We start from the raw sequence: 13,038 nt of genomic DNA on the forward strand, positions 1-13,038 counted from the left end.
CTGGAGAATAATCCGGAGGGAGTCGCGCCAGTGCGAAGCACGATGCGGTTCCAGCCATCCGTACTCCGTACCCACAACAGTCCAATTGTATGGTATTTAAACAGCTCTCTTCCGGCTTATTTCTGCGACAGATGCAGCTCCCTAGTTTTGCAAGCTACAAGTCACTGTAAAGACCGCTAAGATGCCCGGCCAAAAAGAGCAGCTCAGGACCTGGTGGAAGGAGAGCTCCGTCTACCAGATCTACCCGGCGTCCTTTCAGGATTCCAATGGGGATGGTGTCGGAGATCTCAAAGGCATAATCTCGCGGGTGGACTACCTCAAAGAGCTCGGTGTAGATATTGTGTGGCTGTCTCCCATCTTCAAGAGCCCTCAGATTGACATGGTATGCATGAGTCTGCCTGCAGCAAGACATGAGGCTGATCAAGGCAGGGTTACGATGTTAGTGACTACCGCGCAATTCACCCGCCGTATGGCGATATTTCCGACGTCGATACCCTCAAGGATAAGCTCCACGAACGTGGAATGAAGCTCGTCCTGGATTTGGTCATGAACCACACCAGTGATCAGCACGAATGGTTCAAAGAGTCCCGCAAGTCCAAGGACAACCCGTATCGTGACTGGTACATCTGGCGTCCGCCGCGCTACGATGTCCAGGGTAATAGACAGCCACCGAACAACTGGGACAGCCATTTCCAGGGTAGGCACTGTTGAATGAAGATGAAATGAAAGCGCCCGTTCTCACATACATGCAGGAAGTGCCTGGGAATACGACGAGGCGACAGACGAATACTATCTGCGCCTCTTTGCCCGCGAGCAGCCCGACCTCAATTGGGAGAATCCCGACGTGCGCAAGGCGTGCCACGACACCACCCGCTTCTGGCTCGACCGCGGCGCCGACGGCTTCCGTATCGACGTCATCAACTTCATCAGCAAGGACCAGCGATTCCCCGACTCGGATAAAAAGGTCCTCAAGGGCACCGAGTACTATGCCTGCGGTCCACGCCTCCACGAATACCTCAAAGAGCTGGGTGCCATTCTCAAAGAATACGACGCCTTTAGCGTGGGCGAGATGCCGTGCGTTCAGGACGAAAAGGAGCTTATCAAAGCTGTTGGCGCTGACCGCGGCGAGCTGAGCATGATCTTCCATTTTGAATTGTGAGTCCCCGTCAAGTTCTTGCTGTGAAAACGCCGCTTGCTGATCACATGTATAGTATGGAGCTTGACCACGGTGTCGACGGCAAATTCACGCCCAGAGAATTCTCTCTCGGCGAGTTGAGAAAGACGGTCAACAAATGGCAGCGCATCATGTACGACAACAATGGCTGGAACGCTCTGTATCTTGAAAACCACGACCAGCCGCGCGCCATTAGCCGCTTCGCCAGCGACGCTCCCGAGCACCGTGTGGCCAGCTCCAAGCTGATTGCCATCTTCATGGCGTTCCAGGCCGGCACGCCATTCGTCTACCAAGGACAGGAGATTGGCATGTCCAACGTGCCCAAGGATTGGCCCATTGAAGAATACCAGGACATTGACTGCCTCAACCACTGGAAGTAAGCTGCAAGGCCCTCCCTCTCCCTTGATTCAATATCTATGAACAGAAAGCTGACGCTCGGACGATCAAGTCTTCACAAGGATTCGGCCGACGAAAAGACCAAGGCCGCTTACAAGGTCGAGTACCAGAAAAAGTCGCGCGACAATGCCCGCACGCCGATGCAGTGGGACGACACCCCCCACGGCGGCTTCAGCACCGCCAAGCCGTGGATGCGCGTCCACGACAACTACCCGCAGGTCAATGCCGCCTCGCAGGTCCAGAGCCCCGACTCGGTCTACAGCGCGTACCGCGAGGTGCTGCGCAAGCGCAAGGCCCACAAGGACATCTTTGTCTACGGCGACTTTGCCGTCGTCGACGAGAGCCACGACAAGGTGCTGGCGTACAAGCGCACCGCCAGCAGCGGCGACGCGGCGCTCGTGGTCTGCAACTTTTCCGCCGACGCGGTGACATGGAAGTTTGCCGGCACGCCGCGCGAGATTCTCGTTTCGCCGACGGGCAAGACGACGTCCGACGTCGCCAACAGCCAAGTCGAGCTGGGTCCGTACGAAGCCATTGCCCTGCTGCTGTAAATGTGGCGGTGGAAACTCCTTTCACAACCCAAAACCGGAAAATCAAAATCAAAATGGAAAATATTCATTCAATCATCATCTGTATATGCCGAAAATAAAAAAAAGTCTATTCAAAATAAATCCCGCCGTAGTCCCGTCGTCTGACCCTTGTGCTCCGCAATCTTGTGGTCGAGGAAATCCATCAGCTCCGTCACGTCCGTCATCAGCGCAAACGCCTGCCTCTCCTTCCTGCTCAGCAGCTGGCTCTTGTCGTCGCCAAACCCGGGCCCGCACATCTCCTGCACGTGGTGCACCGCGAGCTTGAGCGGCAGCGGCGCCCGCGCCGCGTGGCACATGAAGCGCTCGACCGCCTCCCAGGGGCAGGCCGCGTGGCCGGCAAACAGCGCCGGGTTGGCGAGCAGGCCCCGGGCGGACATGAAGCCGGAGAGGTGCGTGTTGCTGGGGGCCGGAAGCACCGTCGAGGTCGGCACCGGCGGATCGTCCTTGATGCGAAGCGTGGCGAGGGCGGCGTCTTCGCTGCTGTGGGTGGTGGCGCGGATGGGTAGCGCGTTGATGTCAAAGATGTCCCCGGAGAGGAGAATGGGCAGCGTCTTGGCGTACTTTTCCGTCAAGATCTCGAGGGCCTCTGTGCGGATCGGCGTGGTAGAGGGTGTGTGGCGTGTGCGCGGGTGGATGGTGAGCCAGTCTATATTGCGGTGGTGAGGGTCGCCAATGACGGTGTCGATAAAGTCCATCGTCTTCCTGTTCTCTTTGTCAGCCTCTCGTCCTCCTAAACAGCCTCTAGTTCCAGTAACGTTGCTTTTCGTACCTTAGATCATCGTGCACCCGAATCTTGACGCTCACGCTGCGGCCCTTGGGATTCTCCACGTCCTTGTCCATGCCGACGGCCCAGCCCTCGCCCGCCAGCCGGCTCCTCGTCTCGACCACCATATCGCGCACGAGCTCGCGCTGGTTCATGAGCGCCGCGCCGAGAGTCTCGGCGCAGGCCCAGCTCTGCGGGCAGCCGCAGTTGAGATCCACGCCGTTGACATACGGGATGGCGAGCGAGGACGCTCGCGCAAGCTCCGTGGGGTCGTTGGCGCCAAACTGAAGAATGGTGACTGGTTGGGGCCCGTTTGTGCCAACAGTGAGGTCTACAAAGGCGGACAGGTTACGGATTGTGATCTTTTAAACAAGTAACCAGACTCGGAACGTACCACTGTCTCGGGCAAAGCCGCTGCGGTTGAATTCCTTGGCCAGGATCATGGGCGTCCAGCACAAGTCCACGCCGTAGTGGCGCACCGTCTGCCGGAAAGCGAGCTTGCTATAGCGCACCATGGGAGCGCACGCGTATACAAATTTATTTTGTTTGCGGCATACATCGAATATCTTCAGGGGGCTGAATTCCAGGGGCGGTTAGCACAAAGCCAGAGACAGAATCATTCGTTGGTTTGACTCACTGTGTTGTGGGCAGCACTGCGCTGTCCACATCTATGCTCCCCATTTTGCCCCCTTCTGACTATAAAAACACGGTATTCAAGAAAAATATGTCTCTTAGTCCCTTTATTGAGACAGTACCGTGTCGCCTCAGGGGTCGTCTGGGTTTGAAAAGTTCAAGACTCATCGCCGCAGAACTTTTCGGCCGACGTCAAAAGTGGGCCTTGAAGGCTTGCCGACTTACACACTTCACCAAACCAGCGATACATCTCTGTACAATGTTCTTCATTCAGTCTATATAATACAAATGTCCAAGTCTAGAATGCATGTAAACCGCTCGCAATGATGATGAAATAAATCGTTAAACCGCCTTCCCAATGTTGTCCGGAGTTCCCGGCCTCGATGCATCCAAATCAATACCGAACAAACTATCGGCATCGCCCACCATTTCCGCCGCCTCGGCCGTCGCCAGGAGGACCTTTCGCTCCGCAAACACCTCCATCATCCATCGCCGTTCGGCCACAATGCGACGAGCCAACTCCGCCTCCATCTCTTCGTAGCGGCCTCTGAGGCGGTGCTTGGCGCTGTACATGAGCTCCTCGCGGATCGTCAGCTCGTCCTGCAGCTTGGCCCGGTACGTGTCCAGCTCGCCCGTCTTCCACTCCTGCCATAGCTGGTAGCCCTGGTCCATGCGCTGCCGCAAGGAGAGCATGGCAGACTCGATTTCCTCCTCGGCGCCGTCCTTGTCGGCCCAGTACTCTTTGAGCTGCTCCTCGTAATCGTTTTCGATCTTGTGCTCCTTGGCTGTGCGCACGGCAAATTCGGCGTCGAGTTTGGTTTCCATGTCTGTGGTTCGCGTCACGATTTTTTCGTTGATTTTCGATAGCTCTGTCTTTTGTTCTTTTTCAAGAGCTTCCTCTTTATTTTTGGCGTCGGTGGCCAGGTCTTTCGCGTCGGCCTCTTGCTGCCAGTCAACGATGCTCTCCTGCGTCTCGTGCAGGGAGTCTAATATGCGAGCGAGCTGCTGAAACTTGACCTCGACCGTTTGTCGTCTCAGTATCTCACCGCGAGCGCGCTCCTTTTTCATAGAGATTCTGTGCTGTTCTTCTATGTCGGCCTCTCTGCGCTCGAATTCCTCAATCTGAGCCAGAATCTGTCGCAGCTCTTCCGACTCTTGCTGCTCACGTTGGTGTCGTTCGCTTCGACGAACTTCTGCCGCGGCTTTCAGTTCACTTAATTGTGCCATTGTACAGGAGCAAGTGCACCAACGTCGGCAGCAGACGTAACAGAACTGATAGCCGCATCGGCATGTCATGTGCTGGCATGCCTCGCGATGCTCCACCAGCGCACGACATTGCGAGCAGCGCTTCCAGCCTTCTTCCTCCGCTAGAAGATTCGTCATGTTCATCTCTTGGTCTTCAGGGCACTCGTTTTTTCCATGCGCTGGCCGCCGGCAAATTGTACATGTCGAGTGGGATTGTGGACATCGTGCAACTCGCTTGGCAAGGTTGATATTCTTGGACGGAATCAAGACCGAGCATTCGGGAACATGACAGTATACTCGCTCGGCAATGGGCACCTCCCATTCAGATCGGCGTTCTTCAAAAGTCCTTTTCAGATCGTTGGGTATGTGATCCAAGATTGTCCGAAAAGGAATTTGATTGAGACAGCACTTGGGTGGCCATTGCTGCTCATTTGCGCATGCCGCCGTGATAAGTCGAACAAAGCAGTCGTCACAGTAGCTGTGGCAGACAACTTTGACAACATCCTTCATGGCAAAATCATCGAGACAGGAGACACATTCACTATATTAATTAGGTTAGTCAAGCACTTGGTAAGAAACAGAGGTACGTACACTAATTCTTGTGTTTCCGGCACGCGAACAGTTTTGTTTCGTCGTAGCTTTTTCAACGTCTCTTGCGTGCCTGGTGCGGTGGATTCGACATTTGCTTTGCTGAGACGAGTTTCGAGATCTTGAAGAATCGCTTCACGGGCGGCACCGGCGGCGGCACTCTCTCCCTTTTCATAACTGCGCTGAAAGAGCTTTCGGAAGCCAAATTTTCGGCGTTTATCCACTTGTTCTTGCACGAAGCTGCGTCGCGAAAGCAGTGATTCTGTATCGCAATCCGGTTTGATGTCTATCGATGAAGCATCGATATCTTTGCCCTTCTCAGTTCCGTTCATATTGATCGGCAGATATGGCTCCTTGTTCTTCGCGGCCTCTAGCGCCTCCGCTTCCTCCACTGCTTTGCGCGCGGCGTCTTCTTCCTTTTCGCGTCGTAATTGCTGCTCGACTCGCTCTTGAATGTTGGTTATCGACTGTGGAATAATTTCCGTGAGCGGCTCCGAAAACACCTTAGAGGCGTCGGCCAATCCTGGTGGTGGGCTGTACAGGCGCCAGTCGACTTCGTCCCCGCCGGCGACTGGCACTGTCTGCGCTTGACTGAGCGCATCGTGGTGCTTTCGCAGCCACTCGTCCTGCAGGTGCACCAAGTATTCTTCGGGCTCATTTACAATATCGGCCAGGGCTGTGTCGTCGTATGCGCCGGGGATGGGGGGCCGCAATGACGATGGTGCCACGCCCATGGGAGCGCTGGTTTCCACGGATAAGCTCCTTTCGGAAATGGAAACCAGCGAGGTTCTCTTGGATTGGTTCTTTTTCAGAAAACTGACTTTCATGGCGAAAGAAGGACGGTTGGAGCCAAGGCGCCCTCGCTGTTTCCGGGCAGCAGTTCGCGATTATATGCGTGCCGCCAACAAGGTGGGCTTGCAACGGATCTGCACCGCGGGCACACGAGCTTCGTTGTCTCCATGGCAAAAACAGCCTTGCGGGATGGGGTTCTATGATGTTTATTCAGAGGCTAAAAACACCGAAAGACCAGGCTAGGTGACGCCCGGAGCGCCTCACTGCAGGCCATGGGCACTGGGAAGGCCTGTTGCCCAATCCTGATGGGGCATTGGGGAGCGTGCTGTGCGGCTGAATGGAAATGCCCACTCTGTTCGCGAAACGCCCGTACGGGGAACAAGGACAGCAAGGCCGCTATTAATGGAACTGGATGTAAGTGGCGTTTTTAGGCCACAACGCACAGGAACTAACATGTTACTATGCGCCCGGCCGGGCAGTGCAAAGCTTCTGGAAGGCTGAAACCAGGTGATAACTTCCGTTACCAAGTAGTATTTCCGGGGCCTGCAAGGATCGGGCTTACTGTTCGATTTTACTGTTCATGACTCTTACTACATCGGAATGGACTCTACGGTACGAGATCTACGATTCTGTCCATTCCCGGTGTCGACCAAGCACGACGGGGGCTTCTATTCTTGCCCGTCGTGCCCGCGACACCACATCTCACACCACCGCGAATAAGTGTATTGACGTATGAAATTCTCGTGATAGGCAATGTACATCGATCGTTCGGCACCTAGATTTTGGCATAACTTTTTGCAAACTCGACCTTGTTGACACTGATGCAGTTAGTAAAAGGCGTAGTGTGGCTTGGTGTTAGAGAGTGCTTACCAGGTACCGACATGGTCGAGTCCGACCTCAACAACGTCGCCGTCCTTGAGCCACAACTGCGGTGAGCGTCCCATTCCAACACCGGCGGGCCTGAGTTGTCAGTTTAAAACTTATATGATGGAAGTTGAATGAAACTCACGTCCCGGTGAAGATGAGATCACCTGGCATTAGAGTGACGCCGCGGCTAAGAAGCGAAATGGTCTCTTTGACACCAAAAATCTGGTCGGCAGTGTTGCCATTCTATCAAAGTTAGTGTGAATCTGTATGGAGCATTATTCCTGCTTACTTGTAATATTTCGCCGTTGACCTTGGTCCAAATGGCGAGGGACTGGGGGTCCTCAATCAACTTGGACGACACAATGCCAGGACCATATGGCGCCCAGCCGTCGAAACTCTTTCCGTGAGCCCATTGGTTGCCGTGCTTCATCTGCCAGTCTCTGTGAGACATATCGTTGCCAACAGCGTAGCCAAAAACGCAGTCCAGGGCCTGGGCCTCGGGCACGTCCTTGCACTGCTTGCCAACGATAATGACCAGCTCACACTCATAGTCTAGACCATCCATCTCCTGGGCCATGTGAGGAACAGGGATGGGGTCTGTAGGACCAGAGAGACTTGTGGGAGGCTTGAAGAAGAGGACAGGGTACTTGGGCTCAGGAAGCTTGTTTTCTTTGGCGTGGTCGGCATAGTTGAGGCCTAGACAGCGAACAGTGCCGGAATGGGCTGGTGCTAGAGGCGGGAGAAGGGTGCGGATATCGGCCGCTCGATCTGTGACTTGGTATTCACCAAAGATATTTCCCTCGATGATTCGGGCAGTCTGCGCCTTGGAGATGTCGGTTTCTCCCTCGGGAAGGATGGCATCGCCGTAGTATGAGCGTCCATCGTTGGACAGAAATCTAACCAGCCTCTGTGGTTGGAAACATCACTTAGCAAGAAGGGGTTGGTAGTGTATTAAAGAGCTAAACTCACTGAAAAGGAAGACATTTTTGCTTCTTGTTACAGTGAATAGTATTGATGATGGGCAGGATAACGTGTTGATCAATGGGGGGGAGCTGGTGCTTTTATAACTGAAGCATCATCAGTCGGAGTTGTAGGCATGTAACGTCGCTAATACGGTAGGCATTCACTTACAGCGAGCGTAGCGAGTCCTGTCGGAGATGCTTCGGTGACTGGCAGTGGCTGGTACGCTGCCCATGTCCATCCACTGTACCAGCAAGGTTAAGATCCTCCTGCAGCACAATTATGGCTGCATCGGCCGCTGTAAATTTTCACCAAAGGGCTGTCCCCCAGTTGACCCCCCTCGCTCCCCTCGCTCCCCTCGCCCACTATAATCAACCTCTGACCAGCCAGTCACGGCGGATCACTCGGCTCCTCAGGCCAACAATCCCGCCCAGCCAGGCCGCTAGCGCTGACCGGCACCTCATCTACTGACATTGACAGCTGCAATATTACCATCTTGGGTGTCCATTTCGACATTTAACCTCCAGCGCTTCCATCACGACATACGGCTATCCCGGCAGATACTTGCCGACAGTCAGCAATGCGTCTCTCCGGCCTCCAGAAAGAGGTTCTGGGCCTTTACCGCCACTGTCTTCGCGAGAGCCGTAAGAAGCCCGAGGTATCTGCGACGCCCTACCCCAATGCCGCCAGTTCGGCTGCCTTTCCGGCTGCAACACCATTAGCACGGCTTTACTAACATGACAATCTTTTTTTTCCAGGCCACTAGACCGCATTTCAAGGCTTTTGCGAGGTTAGTTTGTTCGCCGACCTGTGTTCGCCGACGCGTCGCTAATGGCCACCCTGCAGGTCTGAATTTGCAAAGAGCCTCAGTGTTGACAAACGGGACTTTGCAGCCATTGAGTTTCTGCTGCGCAAAGGAAAACGCCAACTTGAAGTATACTCGTCTCCAGGAATCAAGGACATTCGATAGGCGTGCTCTTGCCCCCGGCATGTCTGGCCTCGTGCCGTGGCTTGGCCAACTGCTGCCCTCTCCTGCCGCGGCTACTCTCCCCTCTCCGCCTCGTTGCCATGTCAAAATGTCTACCGGCGCATCCTCTCTGCAACACCTGCATTAGTGCTATATGCGCTCCTTTCGTGCCATCTCATGCTTAGGCTTCGTTATAACGCAACATTCTTCACCGACCTCATCCGCACACTATTGGGGCAGAGCCTAGAATGGCTTTTTTGGCGCCCATTCCTGAAGGCAGCCACTCGCAGCCCTTTGCCCGTTTCAACAAATTAAATGAATTGCAAAATACCTCTACCAATACACATCGTCCCCAATCCAGAATCTTTGCTGCATCGCGGCGTCATACTCGCACTCGCTATCAAAGACCCGAAAGGCCTGAGAACTTCACAGCCAAGGCCGCGGCGCGCCCAGTACGTCGTGCACCAGAACTGCCCACCAAAAGTACCTTTGAAAATATTCATACGACCCCTGAAGCTACCTCTGAGGAGCATGCCGGGCCATTCGATTCCTCGTTTGACTTGGATTCCTTCCCAATTCCTCCGTCGACATCATCGACTTTGTCAAGACACGGTGCTAGACCACCAACGAGCTCTGGCTCATCCGCATCCATAACAACCCACGAGAATTATGTAAATCAGAGGTACAGGGCATCCAAATCCAGACGGTATCATGCTCAAGTTGATGGCGCAAGCGACCCCTCCAGCTCATCAAACCGAGGCTCGGTGGATTCGGCACTAGTGGATGCCATCACCAGAAACATCGTTCAACAGTTTCGTTTATCGTCTGTCGGTCGGTGCCGACAGAATCAAGCTAATGCGAATGCTCCTGGAGCCCGATCTGACTAGTCGCAAGCTTCGAGCGAGCAGGATGCAATCGACCGCTTCGCCAAGGACCTGGAGCGATACGCCAAACGTCGCAGGGGGAGAGATGCCGCAATTCCCAGAAACCAATCTGCTGCGACTCTTCGGACTGTATCAGCTCTTATGCCATTTCGCTCCGAGTTTGAAACTGCCGGCCTCGCTGTAACCTCCCAAGACCAAGGTAATCGCATTGATAGCTACATCACGAAGGCTGTTCAGGCGAGAGCACCTACAAAGGCAGGGCCGTCTACCAAGCCCAGCCATCGCAGGCCTACTGCAGGAAAGCCTTCACAGGTAGACGGTTTTGTCGACACGGAGCCCAGTGATAGCCCCAATACTGAAATTTCCTTTGCGCCGGCCAATGGCATGGACGAATGGCGCTACGCAATGATTGACGAAGTACCGAAAAAAAAGAAGAAGGCAAAAGCCGCCTCAGGCAAAAAGCCCAAGAAACATTGTCTCTCTTGCTTTGATCACAGTCCCTCCACGGCAACGGAAGCTGGCTGGAATCAGCCTCAGAAGCTACCAACCGCCCCAATGCCCAAGTTCCGTGGCGGCATCGGTCCTCCACCACCAGTTCCACCGCCGCCGCGGCCACCTCAACGACCGCCTCGGCCAGCAGTTGGGTTGTTTGAGGCCGATCCTGGAACGGGGCCACATGCGGCGCCGGAAAATTTGACTTCTAAGAGCCATGCTCTCAGTCCCAGAATGTTGCCCTCGTACCCCCGTCGCAAGGATAAAGGAAAGTCCCCACACGTACCCAGGCGAGGTTCACCGCATCCGCGTATCCTGCCTACAAAATCGGAAGGTTCTCCAATCAAACCCAGAAGATCCAGTCCCAAGAAGCGCATACCGCAGGAAACTACGTCCAAGCAATACGATAGGCGTTTACGGCAGGCGACCCCTTTAGACCTCAAGGCAGCTGTTGAAGAAGCGAGGAATCGCCCGAAAACCGACAGCGTCAGTCCCTCAAAGCTACTAGATTCACGAGGTGATATTATCGACCACATCGGTATTTGCTGTAGAAGCAACAGAGGCGTGCCGTCGCGAGCGAACGCGAGACCAAACATTCCTCGACGTACTTCGTCCATGTCACAGTTCAAGTTTTCTTCCAGATTTGACTATGACGACAGGGAAATCACCGATCGTGATGTACTTCGAGGTCTCCATATCGCAGCATCGGCGGCCTGCGACGAGGAAGTTGATGCATTTGTGCGAAACCAGACCGGCCTTCGGATTCGCCGGTTCTTGGCGGATCTCATGACACTGGAGTCGCTGGCGGTCAATCCTCCAGTGGACAAGAAGCAATGGGCTCGTCAGCGACGGGCAGACATGCGGAAACTGAAGCAGCAGATGCGGCGTTCTCGCGAGATCAATAGCGTAGAGCAGGCGAACCATTTATGAGTTTTGTTGATCATCTTTCTTGAGTGACCGAGGAGAGCGGCGTATATGAATAGGCACAGTGACGCGCGAAACAATTATTTGTATAATACTATGGACATGCTAGCGTCAATAGTGATAAATATGATATCCTGATGCATCTGGATGGAGGTGTGCCTGGTGCCCGCGGCGATATGCACCTGTGGCGTGAACAATCAGTTGGCACAGCCCCGCACAGAAGCCGTTGCAGAGGCGATCGCCGCGTCACTCCATCATCCATTCATCAACTGCCATGGACACTCGTATCAGCCTGCAGGCCGCAGAGGCGGCACGAAGCAACTTTACAGACGCCAAGGGCGGTTTTGAGCATTTACTGCGATGCTGGGCGCAGCAAGACTGCGGTCGCTGCATTAATACGGATGAATGTTCTTGGTGTCCCTACGTACGCACGCTTGCACCCACCAGCACGGCATAAATAAAAATGCGCATTATTTTATTTCTTGGGATATTGCTAACCTATGTTACCAAAAAAAAAACAGACGTGGGCCTGCGTTCCCAACAAGCAGCATCCGGCCTTTCTCGCACCCATCTACAACGAAGACGTTTGCCCCGCGCGCGCTGAGCGGTGGGAGCTGCGCTCGCAACCGTTTGGGTGCCGCGTCTCGACGTACACCGTCTTCAGCACGGCCATTGCCATCAACGTGACGCTGTTGCTGATGCTGGTGCTCTGGCTGTTTGGGCTGGCGCTGCGGCACGTGCGAAGACGGAGCAGGGCGGCGGCCCGGCAGCGATTCGTGGCGACGACGTGGTGGACGGCAGTGCCTCCAGACGACGACTCACAGCAGCAGCAGCGTGGTGGTGGTGGTGAGCGGCAGCCGCTGTTGAGAGGCCAAAGGGGGTGAGTTTCCCGCCAACGGTATACGTGGTGGATGGAGAGACGCCCATCCGGCACATTGCACCCAAGAACACGGCAGATTGCATCCGAGATCAGACATGGTACAATGTAAGCCGGCAAGTCTTTATATTGATTTTTGCCTTGTTTTGGGCGGGGTCGTTGGGATATTCTTGATTTGCGGGGGACGGGTCATCATTAGCCAGCGCTTACGGGCGGGATTATAGCCACCTCGTCAGCCGGTTGGATCACCACGCCGTCGTTGTCGGTCTTGGGCACGTCTACGTAGTCGAGGTTGACGGTCACGAGGCACGAGTCGAGGATGCGGGCGCCAATCCCCGGGTGGCGCGACTCGAGCGCCGCGAAGAGCTGGCCCAGCGGCATGGGCGCGGGAAAGGCCTCGCTCTCCTTGCCCGTGTAGGAGCTGGCGCCCGCGAAGTACAGTACGGTGCATTGACCGGCCGTCATTATGAAAATTTATCGAGCTGACAGTCTCTTCTCGACTTGTTCCTATTTGTTGTTCCTTCTTTGTTTCTTTTTAGGTTAGCATACGTTTTTGACGCGCTTTATGCAGATTTTAAAAAATGATGGAAATAAAGTTTGGATCAGAGATCTTGGTGATAAAAAATTGACATCAGGGGAGTCAGGTAATACATGCTATTAAGGCATCATTCCAAATAAAGGGGCATGTGCAGCGGAGAAGAAGAGCTTCTACTTACAATTTCAGACAACTGTGTGTGTAGGGATGGAAGAAGAGAAAGTTTGGCGGAGCCGGCCGGAAATTTAAGTCACACCACATCACGTGGGGTCGGACCAACACCGCAAATCGTTGATGTAATTGTGTAAATTGTACTTTGTTCATGTATAAAAATTATCCATCAAAAATGTC

At 54.4% G+C, this 13,038-nt stretch overlaps 8 protein-coding genes across 8 annotated transcripts; 4 read left to right on the plus strand and 4 right to left on the minus strand.

The window, feature by feature from the left end:
- Positions 1-181: 181 nt before the first annotated feature.
- Positions 182-2,121, plus strand: LMH87_011650 (uncharacterized protein; the record flags this gene model as incomplete). The annotated part of the gene is made up of 5 exons (XM_056200826.1): positions 182-382; positions 430-697; positions 753-1,155; positions 1,212-1,550; positions 1,623-2,121. 5 exons carry the CDS (start codon positions 182-184, stop codon positions 2,119-2,121), a joined length of 1,710 nt encoding a protein of 569 aa, XP_056052637.1.
- A 110-nt stretch (positions 2,122-2,231) lies between these two features.
- Positions 2,232-3,604, minus strand: LMH87_011651 (uncharacterized protein; the record flags this gene model as incomplete). The annotated part of the gene is made up of 4 exons (XM_056200827.1): positions 2,232-2,862; positions 2,930-3,254; positions 3,318-3,499; positions 3,561-3,604. The coding sequence occupies 4 exons, from the start codon at positions 3,602-3,604 to the stop codon at positions 2,232-2,234; spliced, it is 1,182 nt and encodes a 393-aa protein (XP_056052638.1).
- Positions 3,605-3,898: 294 nt separating this feature from the next.
- Positions 3,899-6,216, minus strand: LMH87_011652 (uncharacterized protein; the record flags this gene model as incomplete). Its single annotated transcript, XM_056200828.1, has 3 exons — positions 3,899-4,714; positions 5,099-5,342; positions 5,393-6,216. 3 exons carry the CDS (start codon positions 6,214-6,216, stop codon positions 3,899-3,901), a joined length of 1,884 nt encoding a protein of 627 aa, XP_056052639.1.
- Positions 6,217-6,956: 740 nt separating this feature from the next.
- On the minus strand, positions 6,957-8,032 carry LMH87_011653 (uncharacterized protein; the record flags this gene model as incomplete). The annotated part of the gene is made up of 5 exons (XM_056200829.1): positions 6,957-6,999; positions 7,052-7,141; positions 7,191-7,291; positions 7,338-7,955; positions 8,018-8,032. 5 exons carry the CDS (start codon positions 8,030-8,032, stop codon positions 6,957-6,959), a joined length of 867 nt encoding a protein of 288 aa, XP_056052640.1.
- A 556-nt stretch (positions 8,033-8,588) lies between these two features.
- On the plus strand, positions 8,589-9,501 carry LMH87_011654 (uncharacterized protein; the record flags this gene model as incomplete). Its single annotated transcript, XM_056200830.1, has 5 exons — positions 8,589-8,666; positions 8,767-8,798; positions 8,855-8,942; positions 9,408-9,427; positions 9,492-9,501. 5 exons carry the CDS (start codon positions 8,589-8,591, stop codon positions 9,499-9,501), a joined length of 228 nt encoding a protein of 75 aa, XP_056052641.1.
- A 499-nt stretch (positions 9,502-10,000) lies between these two features.
- On the plus strand, positions 10,001-11,281 carry LMH87_011655 (uncharacterized protein; the record flags this gene model as incomplete). Its single annotated transcript, XM_056200831.1, has 3 exons — positions 10,001-10,837; positions 10,903-10,955; positions 11,011-11,281. The coding sequence occupies 3 exons, from the start codon at positions 10,001-10,003 to the stop codon at positions 11,279-11,281; spliced, it is 1,161 nt and encodes a 386-aa protein (XP_056052642.1).
- A 268-nt stretch (positions 11,282-11,549) lies between these two features.
- LMH87_011656 (uncharacterized protein) lies at positions 11,550-12,159 on the plus strand (the record flags this gene model as incomplete). Its single annotated transcript, XM_056200832.1, has 2 exons — positions 11,550-11,699; positions 11,797-12,159. The coding sequence occupies 2 exons, from the start codon at positions 11,550-11,552 to the stop codon at positions 12,157-12,159; spliced, it is 513 nt and encodes a 170-aa protein (XP_056052643.1).
- Positions 12,160-12,347: 188 nt separating this feature from the next.
- LMH87_011657 (uncharacterized protein) lies at positions 12,348-12,948 on the minus strand (the record flags this gene model as incomplete). Its single annotated transcript, XM_056200833.1, has 3 exons — positions 12,348-12,573; positions 12,654-12,683; positions 12,869-12,948. 3 exons carry the CDS (start codon positions 12,946-12,948, stop codon positions 12,348-12,350), a joined length of 336 nt encoding a protein of 111 aa, XP_056052644.1.
- Between the last annotated feature and the right edge of the window lie 90 nt (positions 12,949-13,038).

The sequence above is a fragment of the Akanthomyces muscarius genome, chromosome 4, assembly GCF_028009165.1.
Source record: "Akanthomyces muscarius strain Ve6 chromosome 4, whole genome shotgun sequence".
Lineage (NCBI taxonomy): Eukaryota > Fungi > Ascomycota > Sordariomycetes > Hypocreales > Cordycipitaceae > Akanthomyces > Akanthomyces muscarius.